The sequence below is a fragment of the Argentina silus genome (genome assembly GCF_951799395.1).
Source record: "Argentina silus genome assembly, chromosome: 12".
NCBI classification, from domain to species: domain Eukaryota; kingdom Metazoa; phylum Chordata; class Actinopteri; order Argentiniformes; family Argentinidae; genus Argentina; species Argentina silus.
The window spans coordinates 6884805-6902017 of NC_139666.1; the positions used below are offsets into that span (position 1 = coordinate 6884805).

The 17213-nt window shown below is 50.5% G+C and overlaps 1 protein-coding gene across 1 annotated transcript; it reads left to right on the forward strand.

Annotated features, from left to right (window-relative positions):
* The first annotated feature begins 18 nt into the window (after nt 1-18).
* gtf2e1 (general transcription factor IIE, polypeptide 1, alpha) lies at nt 19-16805 on the forward strand. Its single transcript, XM_083681506.1, has 5 exons — nt 19-113; nt 672-1394; nt 11813-12014; nt 12805-13055; nt 14384-16805. Exons 2-5 carry the CDS (start codon nt 947-949, stop codon nt 14860-14862), a joined length of 1380 nt encoding a protein of 459 aa, XP_083537632.1. The 5' UTR covers nt 19-113; nt 672-946; the 3' UTR covers nt 14863-16805.
* Nucleotides 16806-17213: the final 408 nt, after the last annotated feature.

Here is a 17213-nt window from a genome sequence, read left to right on the forward strand (position 1 = left end):
TTGTTTCCGGTGTCGCCACAGTTTCCATGCCAAAAAAGAAAAGTAGCCACGAAGCCGACAGTGCTCCAAACAAACCTCTGAAGTTGATACTGAGAGCGAACAAATGCAATCGAGTGAGTGTCGCCTTCTCTATATACTACGTCAATAAATCTGGATGAAAGCAAGCTTCTTAGCTATTTGTTCATCCACACAAAGCTAGCTAACATTGCAAACGTGTACCGAGACAGAGCATAGCGTTGGTAGCTAGTTGAGCTAGCATTCAGCTCTCAATCATTTTTGTTTGTTTGTTTGTTTCATGAACAGTTACGAACAAAGATTCGAGCTACGGTAGACAGCGATCAGATAACCGGCCGAAATGGTATTCCTCCATTTGAAAACGGCTTTCAGTAACAAAACAGTATTATTACAATTAGCTAAGCTTCACTGAGTCTGTTGTTGTGACAGCTAGCGAGACTGCCACCTTCCACCACCCTCGTTTGGCGAACACATGTGGTCATCATTTTGTAGTAGACATGTCATGTTTGCGGTCGTATCAACAACATAGCTGCCATGCTGTTCTTGTTAAGTGAAAGTCCTGGAATTCGCCTGCTGTTTCACATTAGCCAATGTGTTATTCCCTGATTATCCTTTCATATTTTGCTGCTAACAACTTTCCCCCCTTCTTGTTGCAGACCCCATCACAGAGAAGAACCCCCTTTGACCCCCTGCTGCTGGGGTTTTATCCCCCATCAGATCCCCTCCTGTCTGCCTTCAATCCTCCTTCCCTTCCTTCCTCATGTACTGACCTTGTAGCCTACCTATTGCTGTGCTCACTCCCTCACTCTCCTACCAAACCAAAGCCTTGTTCATCTCACCCACGGCCAAGTTGCTCTCTAGTCTTCCACCTTCATCCTAACCCACCTCTCCACCAGTCTGCTCCACCCACCGCCGAGCTCCGCCACCGAAGATGACGGAACCCGAGTTGTTGACGGAGGTCCCTGCGGCGCTGAAGCGCCTGGCCAAGCAGGTGGTGCGTGGCTTCTACGGCGTGGAGCACGCCCTGGCCCTGGACGTCCTCATCCGCAACCCCTGCGTCCGCGAGGAGGACATGCTGGAGCTGCTGAAGTTTGACCGCAAGCAGCTGCGCTCCGTGCTCAACACGCTGAAGGCGGACAAGTTCGTCAAGTGCCGCATGCGGGTGGAGACGGCGATGGACGGCAAGACAACGCGCCACAACTACTACTTCATTAACTACCGGCTGCTGGTCAACGTGGTCAAGTACAAGCTGGACCACATCAGGAGGAGGATCGAGATGGACGAGAGGGACTCGACCAACCGGGCGTCGTTCCGCTGTCCCTGCTGCTTCAGCACCTTCACGGACCTGGAGGCCAACCAGCTGTTTGAACCCACGACCGGTGAGAATGAGGGTGGGAGGGAGGAATATGATGGGATGGAGAGAGAGAGAGAGAGAAGTGTTGGAGGAGAATGAAGGGGGGAGGGATGGATGGATGGATGGAATAATGGAGATTGGGAGAGAATGTGTAGAGAAGAGTGGAGGGAGGGAAGGAAGGGAGAGGGAGTGATAGAGGAGGGTGGAGGAAGTAGGAGAAGAGGGATGAAAGGGATGGATGGGAAATAGGGAGGAGGGGATGATGGAGGAGAAGAAATGTGGAGGGAGGAGAAGGACATTTGTTGGTACTTGGCTATTCATCTTAGATTTGACTTATGTTGTCAGGAATAGGTTCTAACAGTAGGTGGCAGTAGTTTCCAAGTATTGAGTCTACGAGAACGGTCTCACATGGTGTTCTATGTCCTCTATGTATATGCACAGACTGAGTGATGTATGATATATTACTATAAAAGGCTATAGACGCTTTTGAGGCCCGGGATGAGATACAGGATGTCCTCTATGTTACTAATAGTCATGTAATCATGTTATCAGGCTTTAGGCCACAGTATTGGATAGTATTTTTCTTCAGTGAGTGGATCCTTAGTGCAATTTCCTGTTCTAGTATTTCCTGCTAGTGTGTGGACTTATTAGGCTCTGTTTTATACAAAGTCCCCTCCTCTCCTCTTCTTCTCCTCTCCCCCCTGTCCACTCCCCCTATCCTCTCCTCCCTATCCCTCTCCTCTCCTCTCCTCCTCTCCTACCTCTCCTCTCCTCTCCATAACACCTACTGTGTGCTGTGAGGCTCCAGGTTGCCTCTCAGCGCTCTCTGCCATGTATAATTCATCCAACCTGCAGTTCAGTACAGCCCCCCCCCCCCCCCCCCCCCATTTCCCCCAGAATTATTTACTTAGAGTGGAGGGAAAGAGAGACGGGGCGGGGGGGGGGAGATTGAAGGAGAGAGAGAGTGGGTACACGCACACACACACACACACACACACACACACACACACACACACACACACACACTCTGTATGTTGTCCACCACCACACCTCCTCTGGGTGAGTTATAACTCTTAGCCTGGCTCGTTGGTAGCGATGTTAGGTAGATGTGAAGAGCGTAGAAATGTGCCAAGGTATTTCACCCTTACCCAAACACACACACACACACCCCAGGCCTGCTGCCGCTGCCTCTTGCCGACGTCCATTTTCCCCATGAATGGGCTGTACCACTATGACACATTCTCTATCAGGGCACTGCATGGACTGTGCCATTACCCAGAATCTTCCGTCTTCTTCTTTCTTCAGTCTTCGGAATTGTTGCTAGAATGATACCCAAACAAAGACCTTTCAGTGGTTTAGATGTTGGACTTGGGTGGTGGACTGTTGTCGATCGAATCCCAGGACTCCCTGGAAAGCAGTGACAGTGTTCCTGAGTAGTCTGTTCTGGCTAAATAAAGTTGAACTGAACTGAAGGAGAGAGGAAAAAAAAAAGTGTCCTCATCGTTTCAGTCTATTAAAAATGATTTCCGAACACTCAAATTGAAAATATATGATTCACTCACAGCTTCACTTATGGCTGAATCTTTCACACTGGTACAGTGCTGTGAGTCATCATGCCAGGTTAGTGTATTAGTCACACCTGAGACGACAGTTAGTTTGGTGTATTAGGCACACCTGAGATGAGTTTGAATATTCTGGTGTACTGTAGGTTGTTGTTGAGCTGTTACTGTGAAGATGTAGGGTTTAGTCAGACTATTACGTGGTGTGGAGCAGTGCTCCGTTGAAGCCAGACGTGACTGCTCTGCTCAGTGAGTGGAAGAGCCGAGGCTGGCTGTTTATTGTAATAGTACATCATTAAAGCTATATGGGAAGATTTTCCATAATCTCTCCTGCGCTCTCAGTTTTTTCAAATGTTCTCTCCTGGAAAAAAATAACATTTGCAGATATCTTTTCGTTTGTTGGATTGGCTGTCTTTCTGAGGCATTGTAGATTACCCACGTCCGTTCAGTCAAAAGGCTCCAGTGACTTTGCTACTTTGCATATCGGCGTTGTCAGGTGTTGCATGAACTAGACTGTTACCTCCGTACCTCTTTAGAACAAGCAGGTTTGTTCAGAACAGGTGCCAAGTTGGACCGCGGGTAGCGTCACTCTGCGCAACAGCTGCCAAGGGAGGTAATAAATGGAGCTACATTTCTGCTAGCAATGAAAACATGGGAACAAACAGGCTCATGTGGAAATATGGCATGGTAATTATGTCTCAGATTGTTTGTTGTTTGACTGTTTTCTCCTCCTCTACCTGATTCACGCATCACAGTGGATGGTCCATTTAGCATCAGCTAAATGCCATACAGTGCCCTGCGTAAGTAATGGGACAGTGAAGCATTTTTTCTTCTTTCGTCTCTACACTCCAAAAATGAAATCAAACAATTACTATGAGGTTAAAGTTGAGATTCTAAGCTTTTACAATCGTTTTTTTTCCAGACCTCTTGAGGCTTTTTAGCAAACTGTAACCTGACCATCCTTGTCGAGGATAACTAGTGGTTTGCACCTTGCAGTGAAGCGCCTGTAGTTTGGCTGGTGACACCTACCTCTTGGAGAGTGCTCCTGATCTGTGGGACCGTTGTTTTGCGGTTTTCCTTAATTATGGTGAGCATTCTTTGGTCATCCACTGTAGAAGTCTCCTTTGGCCTACACGCCCGTTTGAGATTGCTGAGACCAGCAGTGCTTTTCTTTCTTTGTAATGATGTTCCAAACTGCTCATTTGGCAGGCCTAAGATTGTGGCTATGTTTCTTTCAGTTTTTTCAGCCTAATAATGACTTCAGTGACACCTCTTTGGTCCTCATGTTGACAGACTCCAAAGGCAAATGCAAGGCCTAGAATCAAGACGTGGCTCTCTTATGCCTGCACAAATGATGTGACAAAACACACCTGACTTACTAGAAACACCTGTCAAGCCAACTTTACTACCCTGAAATAGGGGGACTATACTTAAAACGGGTTGTAATTTCTGAATGGTGAAATCAATATATACACAAATCCAAACTTCTGGAGGATAGAGCCAAAAGAAGAAAGCGTGCCATTACTGATGCAGGGCACTGTATATTAAATACCCCTGCCCGATCACTCCGTTCTTCCACCTCGACTGGCACCGCCTCTACGTGGATGCAGCAGCCGCACTACTTGGTCACGGCTTTTCACTGTCCTGGCGCCCCCTGCTGGTGGAACGAGCTTCCCACTGCCTCCCACTGTCATGACTGCAGAGTCACTACCAATTTTCCGCCGTAGATTGAAGATATATCTTCCGCCGTAGATTTTTCCTTCTAGCATTGTGACTGCCTATGGCCCCTGGTCCGAGCATTGATTACTTTATCTTATGATGACTGATGGATAGATGATTCACTTACTGAAACAAATGTATTTGTTGTAAGTCGCTTTGGATAAAGGCGTCTGCTAAATGCCACGTATGCCAACAATGTAAATGTAAATATGATATATTAATTGCCAAAGAAAAGGAGTATCCACAATGCTTGTACTACAATAGCGCAGTCATAATAATAACCTGCTTGAGAGTTTTTTCCATTTACATGTCAAATAATGGTAGATACTTGTAAGTAATATAGGTGTGCTTGGTTAAGCTTACAGAGTGTGCGTTTTTGACCCCTATTCCATGGGTTACATTCTACCAGGCATACTAGCCTAGGTCAAGTGCAGCTCAAGTATTAGAACATAGACTCACCGAGCACTTTATCAGGAACACCTGTACACCTTCTCATGGTGGAGGTGGTGTAATGGTGTGGGGAATGTTTTCTTGGCACACTTTGGGCTTTGCTGAGTATTGTTGCTGACCATGTGCATACCTTCATGGCCACAATTGAACCATCTTCTAATGGCTACTTCCAGCATGATAATACACCATGTCACAAAGCAAAAGTTGTCTCAAACTGGTTTCATGAACATGACAATGAGTTCAGTGTTCTTGTCACGAAGAATTGAGGCTGTTTTGAGAGCAAAGGGAGGCCCTACCCAGTATTAGTATAGTGTTCCTAATAAAGAGTATAGGGACGCCTTACCCAGTATTAGTATAGTGTTCCTAATAAAGGGAGGCCCTACCCAGTATTAGTATAGTGTTCCTAATAAGGTGTTTGGTGAGTGTATGTCAGAATCCAGGCCTGGCATCCATAGCACCAGGGCTGGCCCTCTATATCCACAGCCTCCATAGCCTCCCCACGCCCAGAGGTCTTCAGTCCTGACAGAGAGAGAGAAGGAAAGAGGGAGGCAGATTTATTGCTCCCATGTTTATTCATTCCTCCCTCCTCCCTCTCTCTTTCTCCTGGAGGACTGGCACCGGTCCAGAGTGCACTGCTGCAAAATGGATGACATCACAGCCTTCCACTGCACTGGGAGGGAGCCACCCATTACTGTGTGTGTGTGTGTGTGTGTTTGAAAGAGAAGGTGGATGGGTGTTAAGCATCGCAGGGACGGTGTGTGTGGTGATTGTGAAGGGAGGAGCGAGCTAGATGGCCAATGACCACAGGGTATCTCTGCCCTACCCCAGAAAATCCAGACATCATTGTCTGATCTACATTCATGATCATGTGAGTTGTAAAACCATGTTTTGGACAATAGCCGAAGCTCATTCTTTTCAATGTGAATTGAACATGAGAAATCTGGACTGCTAGTGTTTGGTACTTCATTTTTAAGCCCTATATTCAGCCTGAAACGAAATTGTCACCGCTGTTCAACCATCTATTGTAAGATAACGGCTAAATATAGGGCTCGCTCGCTCGCTCGTGTGTGTGTGTGTGTGTGTGTGTGTGTGTGTTTGTGCGTGCGTGTGTACGTGCGTCATTGTTTAAGAAGTATTTTTAAAAATAAATAAATAAATAAAAGTTTACACTCCACACCACGTCACTCTCCGTGCCACCGAACGGACAGACGTCAGACCCACCACAGCTGTTGCTAGGATACACAGCGTGGGAGACAGCCGCTGAGGTGGAAGTGTGGTACGTACGTCAGCCACGTCCACCTCCTGTCGGGAGGTGGTCCCCACGCTGTGGAAGTCAAGCCGAGCTCTTAGGTTCGGGAGAGATGCCCCCTGATCCGGATCACGCAGGAGAACAGGTTCCTGACGACAGAGCGTCCCGACAAAAACCTACATTAGGCCTTCATAACGTAGCTCTCGGACCCGGAGGATGTCCTCTTGGAACTAATTGTAGGTGCTTGGAGACCTGGGTGCGAACTCCCGGCTGTCACCGTGGCCCCTTTGGACAGTACAGCATCTGATCGTCCAATAGGACGCAGCCTGAGATGTTTTTGTGTCTCCATCATTCTCACCAAAGGGTAGCCCGGGTTTATCCGAAATTGTCATTTTGCGGTCACGTCGTTACGAAGTGTCGAAAAGGTCTAGTTGGCTCTGCTACTGGTTAGACGACAGAGGGAAAACACACTTGAAGAGCAGACTCAGTCCTGTTTGACCAACGCCCGTGTCCCCAAACCACACAGACAGTCGGACTGGCTTCACTGGTAATCCTGGCAGCGCCACAGAGGGAGAGTGCAGGGAGGCAGAGACCTGGTTCCTGTTAGCAGCTCCTCAGTCGCGTCACCCTGCTGCTATTGATTCTAAACTGTGAAGCTCTCAGCAGCTTGGTCGTGTCATCAGCACCATTGATTACACAGAGAGAGAGAGACAGAGAGCGACAGGGCAGACTCTGCTTTTCTTCCTCAGAGTGGCACTAGCCCTGATTAGCCCCATTTCCCTGACAGATGTTGCCTTTCTCATGATGGAGTGAGTGTTTTATCACGAGGTAGAGGTAGAGGTAGATCATTATCGCGATTGGGCGAGTGTCTCTGACCGATATGCAGATCTTTGTCTTGATTGGGCGAGCGTCTGCGACAGATAAGAAGATCTCCGCCTCGATCGGGCGACTGTTTCCTTCGAGATAAGCAGATCTCAGTGATTTGGGCCGGTGCCTTCTCCCGTCTCACCCCCGCTGCCCTTCTTATTTCGGCTGTCAAAGTCACTCTCAAGCACACAGTTGAAGCTTCAGCCATAACATGTCGTTGTCCTTCCGACTAACACCCTATTCCAGACCCCAGACGGCGAGGAGTCGTCAAGTCCAAAAACTCCCAAGTCAAAAATGTTTACTCCTTACCTTCCCTTCAAACGTCTCTGATAATACAACACAGTAACGTACCAAAGTGTTTTTTTTTTTTTCTGTTTTTTTTTTGGGGGGCAACGCTCTGGGCACGTCCCTTCCCCCTCCCTCCAGGCATTCATCAGTTCCTCTCTCCTCATCCCTCTCTTCTCTCCTCTCCTCCCTATCGAATCCTGCTGGTGAGGCAGTAACAGTGTCACCCTACCCCACCCGGGCAGCTCCGGGCAGAGATTGACAGGCAGGCAGGAGAGCGCTGGGTTCAGCTCTCTCCGGTAGCTGACTTTCTGCTGGGCCAGCAACACTCTACACCACAGCACCACTTCACAGGGCATAACAGATGACTGTGCAGGTGTTGCAGGATCCAGCTCCCCCCCCCCCCCACCAACAACAGCTCTCCCTCCAACAACAGCTCTCCCCCCAACAACAGCCCCCCCCCCCCCCCAACACCCAACAACAGCCCCCCCAACCCTAACAACAGCTCTCCTCCCCCCAACAACAGCCCCCCCCCCCAGCAACAGCCCCCCCCCCCAACACCCAACAACAGCCCCCCCAACCCCAACAACAGCTCTCCCCCCCAGCAACAGCCCCCCCCCCCAACAACACCTCTCAATGTCTATATTACACTATCATACTATGAAGCTGAGTGCTTCCAAAAGCTTCCAAAAAGCATTGAAACCTATCATTTCAGGCACTTTGCATGGGGTTTACACATGTGGACCAGAGAAAAATAGGGTTGTTGCTAGCGCTGCTGCTCCACGGTTACGCTTCACGCAGGCGCCGGTGTGGCAGGTAACGCTGACCGCAACAGGAGACTATCCACTCTGTCTCACACTCGTCTCACTGACGTGGATTTCCCGCCCGTGGTGTAACAGACCTGTCCGACTGATTGTACACAATACAGAACTTTTAAAATATGTTTTTTAGGGCATTTCTGTTTATGGGGATAGAGACAGTCGACATTGACAGGAACCTTGCGATAATGTGGCATGCGCATTAGTGTTCTACACCACTCAACGCGCCCCCCAGAATACAGAACTTTTGACCAACTTCTTCGTCATGTCCTCAACTCCCCTCATAGGTCAAACCGTTTCTTACCCGCAGACAGAAAAGAAGTACGTTTCTTAAATTGGCTCACTTCAAACACGGTGTGGTGCTCCCAATCCTGGGCAGCGCCTTTAACACAGTACGTCACCACCGGCCCCCCAGTCTAGTCCACCTGCTCTGCCACCGCCAAGCCGTCCTTTATAATGCCTCACAAAAGACACGTCACCCGCAACAAGACTATCTGTGGCGGAATCCTTCTAATTCAGGGACAACTAACGTATTCATATTTGATAAGGACAGAAAGGCTCCTAAGGGAAGAATCGGCAGCGGAGATGCCAAGGAGGGGCCGCTTTCTGCCCCCTGGCAGACGGATGAGCTGTAATTAGAACCGTAGCACCAGATTGGCTCTCAGCCTGCTGACAAAAGCCTTCACTAGCCTCATTGTCTCTGTGTCACCCGGCTAATTGGCAGGGGCTTTGATGGGGAGAGAGACCCTGGCCTCGGCGGTGATGATCCCCCCCTTCTGGCTCCTTCCAGCTAGCCTGGCGCTCTGCTGTTAGTCTCACTGCTGTATGATTATGTTAGAAATTGCAAAAAAAAAAAAAAGAAGAGTCTGTCTTTATTTATTTTCTCTCTCTCTCTCTCACACTTCATTCTCTCGTTCTCTCTCTCTCTCTGGATTGTTTTTTTTAGAGTGTAGTGCAGATGGACTCCACACACACACACACACACACACACACACAGACTGTGGTGTCTCTCTGATGTCTCTATAATGCCTATGTCTCTCTAAGTTGTCTCTCTTGATTGGTTCTGATTCTGGTCTCTCTTCTGGTCTCCCTCCGTGGCCTGCTCTTTTCATCTCTATCCCCCCTCCCTCTCTCCCTTCACCCCCTCCCGACGTCTCCCTCTCTCCTTGTCCTTGACATTAAAGGGAAGGTTCCGGTCGGATGGTGGAGAGTGTCTCGGCTTTTGGATACCGTCTGCGTACCATAGGAGACCGCAGGACATAGTTATCACCCAGACCATAACGTCTGCCTAGAGTTGATATCTGTGTCTGCTCCCTGACTGTCCCCTCAGTGCACAGCTTGGCGGGTTTCTGTTAAAAGGGTGATAGGGCTCCTGAACTTGTGGAGTTTGAACTGGAGTTTTCAGTTCATCAGACATGTTGAGACATGTCATCTCTACCTACTTCTTTTTCCTCTTTCCCTCCCTCTCTCCTTCCCACTTTCTCCCTCTCTCCCTCCCTCTCTCCCTCCCACTTTCTCCCTCTCTCCCTCCCTCCCTCCCTCCTGTGGAGGTAATGGCAGTGTGACACCTGTGGCAGTCCACGCCTGTCACTTCCCTCCTGTGAAACATGTCACTCTCCTCCCTGTCCCCCACCCCACCCACACCCCCTCCATAAATGCTCTGCCCACCCCACCTCCATAAACGCACTCCCCCCTGCCCCCTACCCCCCCTCCATAAACGCACTCCCCCCTGCCCCCCACCCCCCTCCAAAAATGCTCTGCCCCCCACCCCCCCCCTCCATAAATGCTCTGCCCCCCCACCCCACCTCCATAAACGCACTCCCCCCTGCCCCCCAACCCCCCTCCTTAAACGCACTCCCCCCACCCCCCTTTCATAAACGCTCTGCCCCCCACCCCCCTCCCAGAAACGCTCTCCCATCTCCCCCCTAACCACACACACCACACACTAATCACAACCACTCTCCCCCCCTAACCACACACACCACACACTAACCACAACCGCCCACCCCCCCTCCACAACCGCTCCCCCCCGCCCCATCACCTGGCCTCCACAACCGCTCCCCCCCGCCCCATCACCTGGCCTCCACAAGCATTCTCCAGCCAGACTCCCCCTCGCTTAGCCAGCGACCATGTCCGCCACCGCCCCAGAGTATTATGGTCTGGTAAACATGGCATGGCGACCGGGCAGGTGTCTTGAAGTAAGTGTGTGTGTGTGTGTGTTTGTCAGCCTCTCGCCTGTTGATTCCTCAAGCCTTCCATCCTCTCTCTCTCTCCCTCCTTCCCTCTCCTTATGTCTCTCTCTCTCTCTTCAACCCTCTCTTGTTGTTTTTCCTTCTCTTGGGCGACAGAGGGGGTGTGAAAAGCAGCCCACCCCAGAGGCGGTGTGATGAGTTTCTTGTTGTTATCAAAGTTCTGTTGGTGATCAGCCACCGGAGCTGTTACACTGCTGTCAGCCATTCATTAACTCACTGTTGATCTGGGGGGGGGGGGGGGGGGGGGTCTGTCTGTCTGTCTGTAGTCATGTTGGAAGTACTCCCATTACATGGACTGAAAATAGCCAGAGGAGCAGATGGCCCAGTCCACATCCTGTGTGTGTGTGTGTGTGTGTGTGTGTGTGTGTGTGTGTGTGTGTGTTTCTCATGTCCATCATATTCGTCTAATCAGGACCAGTTGCTCTAGTCAGGACCAGTTAGCAGGGGTGCCGCTTGTGGGTGTCTGTGTCTGTGCTATGAAAGCCCACTTGGCCCTCCCATGGTGAGTAGGATGAGATTTCTGTGGCCCTACAGAGGAGAGCGGTGAGCAAGTTTGTGATGACACGGTGTCCACACACACACACACACACACACACACACACACACTCTCCCTCCTAACATGATCTCGTTGGCACTGTCAGGGGGATTTGCTCCCCAGGTGTCTGATACACACTGCTGGTCAGAGTATCTGGAGGCCTACACACACACACTCACACACACACACACACACACACACACACACACACACTCACACTCTTGCCAGTTTCATCTGCTCTCTTCACTGCACTGCCAAGAGAGAGAGAGAGAGAGAGAGAGAATAAAGAGAAATAAATGTGTCTTTGAGGGGTTGCAAAGGGGGGAGAGGGGTTTGAAATCACCTGGCCTGAGGGTGATATGCACATTCACAGTTTTATCTCTGTATGCTAAGCCAAGACATTCATTATTCATCTTCAACATTAATGCAAGCCCTTAAGCTGGACACCAACCCAGCACACCTTAATCTCACTCCTCTCTCTCTCCCTCTCTCGCCTTCTCCCTCTCCCTCTGTTTCACTCTGTTTTCTCTCCCGCTCCCTCTCAATCTCTTTCTGTTTCTTACCCTTCCGCCTCCTCTCTCTCTCTCTCTCTTTCATTGTCATTCTCTTCCTCTTTCACTCACTTTCTCTAACCCCTCCTCTCTTTCTCTCTCTCTCTCTCTCTCTCTCTCTCTCTCGCTTTCTCCCCCCCCCCCCCCCCCCTCCCCAGGGACGTTCCGCTGTACGTTCTGTCAGACGGAGGTAGAGGAGGATGAGTCTGCGGTTCCAAAGAAGGACGCCCGGACCCTGGTGGCCCGCTTCAACGAGCAGATAGAACCCATCTACGTCCTCCTGAGAGAGACGGAGGACGTCAACCTATCACACGACCTCCTGGAGCCCGAGCCTGGCGAGATCCCTGCCCTCAAACAGAGGTCAGACCCCCCCCATACCCCCCCCCATACCCCTCCCCCTTCACCACCACCACCACTCCAGCATCCAATCGGTGTTCACTTTTACAAGTCACACCATAAATCGTCCTATTATAACGCATTTAACAGGTTGATAGGTCGTCACATCAATAATAATAATAAACTTGATAATAAACTCTATTTGTACCACTTAAAAAGTGGTACAAATAGATAAAACAGATATGCAAATAAAAACAAACATAGAAGCAGAAACAGTAAAACACAACACATTCCAAAGAATAAGGGCAGTGTCAATTGAGTGAGTGACATCATCGACCCAGTACCCTATCATAGGGGCACGGTGAATTGACCTATCACCGTACAGATTGGAGTGAGTTGTCTCAGAAGCCATGCGTTCATTTGTAGGTTTTTACCACGGGCGAAAGACCGTTCACTGTCAAAAGATTCACCAACGACACCATTGGTGCTCCTGTATCTGTCGACAGGCTTATTAGCTGTCATTCAAACTGTCCTATCAGTGTTCAGGTTTACAAGTCTCATCGTAAACCCGTCCAATTATCATTCAGTGTAAAAATAAAAGTGTCGGGGAGACCCAGATTGCCCTTTTAACTCCTTCAGTGCAGAGGGTGAACAAAGTCACCCAGTGGTCAACATTCTAGAGTGGCCAAGGGTGACTTTATTAATAAACAAAAATGCATCAGTGATGATGCCAGTCGGTGAGTTCATCTCCCAGCTTGTTCTCCCCCCCTCCCCCGCCTGACCTGTCCCCTCTCTCTGTCGCCCCCCCCTGCAGCCGGGACCGTGCAGCCGCAGCAGCGGGCCTGGCGGGCGGCCCTCACCGCGAGGCGTGGTCCACCAAGGCCTCGTCCTACGCCGACCTCTACACCCAGAACGTGGTGATCAGCATGGAGGAGCAGGAGGAGCAGAAGAAGGGCCAGGGCCACGGCCCGGCCAACGAGGGCAAGGCCCCCAAGGAGAGGCCCGTCTGGCTGACCCAGAGCACGGTGCAGGGGGCCTACAACGAGCCAGACCGCGTCAACAGCCGTACGGAAAAACAACCCTCTCAGTTCTCAGACCCTACTGTCTCGCTCGGACTCCCTCTCTGTCTGCCTCTCTTTCACTCACTCTCTCTCTCTCTCTCTCTACCTCTCTCTCTCTCTCTCTCTACCTCTCTCTCTCTCTCTCTCTCTTTCTCTCTGTCTACCTCTCTCTTTCTCTTTCTCTCTACCTCTCTCTCTCTCTCTCTCTCTTTCTCTCTGTCTACCTCTCTCTTTCTCTCTCTGTCTACCTCTCTCTCTCTGTCTACCTCTCTTTCACTCTCTTTCTCCCTCTCTCTTTTTCCTTCTCTCTCTTTCTCTCTGTCTACCTCGCTTTCTCTTTGTCTACCTCTCTCTCTTTCCCCCCCTCTCTCTCTCTCCCTCCCTCCCTCCTTCCTTCCTACTCTCACAACTGCCACCACAGTCCCTGTACTTCCTCCTCCTCCACTGGAAGTCGCCACCCTCTCCCTCCGTTTCCTGTCAGGACACTGAGACGACTAGGCTCTTCCCACCGAGGCCTAATGGCTGAATGGCAGCAATCAGAGGGGCTTGATTAGTGTGTGTCTGAGTGCAGGATTGCTCATTAATAAAAGGCAGTCTTGTGGAAATGCCCTCTAACAGAGGTCTCCTCAGGGGTGGGTGGGTGGTGGGGTGGGTGGGTGGCTGGGTTGGGTGGGTGGGTGAGTGCCAGTAATCACCTCGGAGACCTCCGGAGCAGTCAGGGTCCACCACTGGATACAGACCTCCCATATCTCACAGAGAGAGAGAGGTCAGCTGAGATGAAAGTGGTAGAAGAAAGGATGTGATGTGGGCTATCATTTAACTCCTTCAGAGCCGGGGGTGGATAAAGTCACCCAGATGGTCAACATTCTAGAGTGCCAAAGGTGACTTTATGAATAGAAAATGCATCAATGATGCTTCATTTTGTAGCCAATCAAAGTATTGCTGCTAGGTAAACACCACATAAAACACTTGGCACTCTAGGTGGTGAGTGTTCCGGAACTCTTTGGCGGTTGGTGAGTTAAGTGGTTAGCAGTAGGTCAGGTATGGGCTCGGTCAGGCTAGATCTGGTTATGACATTGGGGGGGGTGGGGGGCAGGGGGCAGGTAGGTCACCTAGAGGTTAGAGAGGCCCCTGGCCAGCAACCGGTAGGTCGCTGGTTCGATCCCAGAACCCAGGAGGGGGCCGGATGTTAGCTGAGGACTGGAGGGTGGCTGGCATCACCACTGCCGTTGTGCCCTTGAGCAAGGCACTTAACCCCTAACTGCCCAGGTTACTTATATGCATGAGGAGGAGGTATATATTGATTGACACATGGCGTCTCTCTCTCAACAGCTGGAGACGATGTGGCTGGAGCCCAGGAGGGCGTGGCCGGACGCGGTGTCGGCCAATCGGATGAAAACGAGGAAGTGATGCGCGCCCTGCTCATCCACGAGAAGAGAGGCGTGGCCGGACCAGCGGGGGGCGGAGCTGGAGGCGGAGCCGGAGCGGCGGCCAGGGCACTCACCTCCGCCGCCACGGCCAACGCCAGCGACTCGGATAGTGACACCAGCGAATCGGACGAGGACTCTCCCATGGCCCCGCCCCCGGCGGCCCACGCAGCGGCCCAGAACAGAGCGGGGATGATGGAGGAGGAGGAGGATGATGAAGAGTTTGAGGAAGTGGGGGACGAGCCCATGGTGACTGTCGGGGGGAGGGCGTTCTCGTACCGCGATGTGAGCCAGAGGCCAGAGCTGATAGAACAGATGACCTCCCAGGAGAAAGAGGCCTACATCGAGATGGGACAGAACCTGTTCCAGGACATGTACTTCTGAACACACACACACACACACACACACACACACACACACACTATCATTACATTGGACTTTCTCATCCTTTTTTTTCCCGTACCCCATCTCTCCGTCACATCCTCCCTCTCTTTCCTCTCCTCTTTCTGCCCCGCTCCTTGTCGTCTGGCCCGGCCTCCCCCCTCCTCCCTTTTCTCTCAACGGTAATGTGTTTTTCCACAGAAAAAGTCCAACTTCTCTCATTCCCTTGGAGCCATGTGGCGCAAAGGCAACACAGCCATGTCGTCTCTCCTCCCCATCAGTGATTCCGGTCTCAAGCTGCTGTCCGTCTTCCCATCTCAGCTCTCCCTGTCGACAGAGAGAGCAGACGGGCAGGGTATCCGTCTGGACCAGACAGTCTTCTGCCACAGTGTTTGGTTTGGTACCAACGCTCCATTCGTTGATTCCAGCCTCCTCAGCTCATATCCAGTGTTTCCTCCTCTCAGTATTTACTGAACGGGTTCAACACTCGGTACCGTGTTCGAACATCCAGTGCCAGTGATCCCCACTCCCGGTACCGGTACCAGTGACCCCTGGTCACGGAGAGCCGCAGCGCTGCAGGCTTCGGTCCCAGCTTAGCATGGACACACCCGATTCGGACCTCGTTCAAGCTAAAAAAAAACCCGAAAATCTAGGTCCGGGAAGGTCGGGTTGATTCGTTAAGTCAGGTGTGATGGCGCTGGGGGGGGGAGGGGCAAAACCTGGACCTGGACCCGGACCCCCCACCCCCATCCCAGTGGCTCTCCAGGACCAGAGAGAGCCCCGTTCATAGCGACAGCGGGGGTCACTCAGGTGGCGTTCAGGTCATTGCGTGCCTCTCCGTTGACAGTGTTGACCACGCCGCGCTGCGCCGGAGTGATGTCTTTCGTTGTCTCACTCGCTGCTCTGGGGACTCTCTACTGCTCTCAGGTCAAAGGTCAGCTGTGCATTATTCACGACTTTCTCTCCTCCCTCCCTCCCTCCCTCCCTCTCTGTTTCCCTCCGCACGTGCGTACATACACACTAACGCACACAGAGACACACACACACACACCCGCGCGTGCATGCATGCATGCGCACATACACACAAATGCACACAGACACGCACGCACAAACACACACAGAGACACACGCACGCACAAACGCATACAGAGACACGCACGCATGCACAAACGCATACAGAGGCACATATGCACACACACACACACACACAAACGCATACAGAGACATATACACACACACCCACACACCCTCTCTTTTTTCTATCCGAGAGGTGTTTTCTGTTTTTCATTCTGGTCCCTCCACAGTGGGGAAACTCTGGAGTGAATAATGGAGACTTTGATGTTACCACGGTAACCCCCCAGGACACTGTGACCTGCTCAGTCGTGGTGACACCCCTCCCCCAAAGTCATGGTGACCCCCCCCAAAGCCAGGCCTTTAGTGCTGGCGTGGGGGTGACATTTGGATAGCATGGGGTGTTGTTTTTTTCTACTGCAAATGTGACCATGTGACAACCCCTCATGAACAGTGCCACTCCTACTCCCCCACCCCCCCCCCCCCCTCTCTCCTATTCGTTGTGTTTCTCTCATATTTCTAACCGAGCAGTATTTACCTGTACAGGACCTGTATGGAAAACAATCCATAAACTGTATGTATGTATGTAAAGAAATGGAAATGTCTAAATGGTACATAGTCTGATGTAAAATGATCTTTATTGACTGTGTACTCGCATTGGGCAGAAGCTAAGGGAGTCATTTTCATTCTCACAGGTTGATTATGAACACACTGTAATAAACCGTTACCTTTTTTTCTTCTTCTCTTCTGTACGATGGTTTGCCCTTTCTTTTGCCCTTTCTTTAGTGTTTTTTAACCTCCATTCTCCACCGCCTCTTTCACCGAAACATGTCAATGATGAGCACCTTGCTCCCTGTTTTGGATTTCATGGGTGTTTTTTTAATTATACAGCAATAAAGCTGATGATGATGATAATTTTTGATTTCAGTCGTTTGAGTGTCTGTGTTTTTATTTGTCCTTTGGTGTCTTCACCTCCCTACCACTACATTCAACATTACAATCATACAGCCAAATAATATATATACAAATATACACATTTTTGGTGATGTGGTCTGGTTGGACAGTCGATATGAATAATCTTGAGTTTTGATGTTACAAATTATAGATATAATGTATAGACATGCAGTACCAGTCACAAGTTTGGACACACTTGCCAAGAGTGTGCAAAGCTGTCATCAAAGCAAAAGGTGGCTACTTTGAAGAATCTAAAATATTAACCATATTCTGGTTTATTTAACACTTTTTTGTTTACTCCATAATTCCATATGTGTTCCTTCATAGTT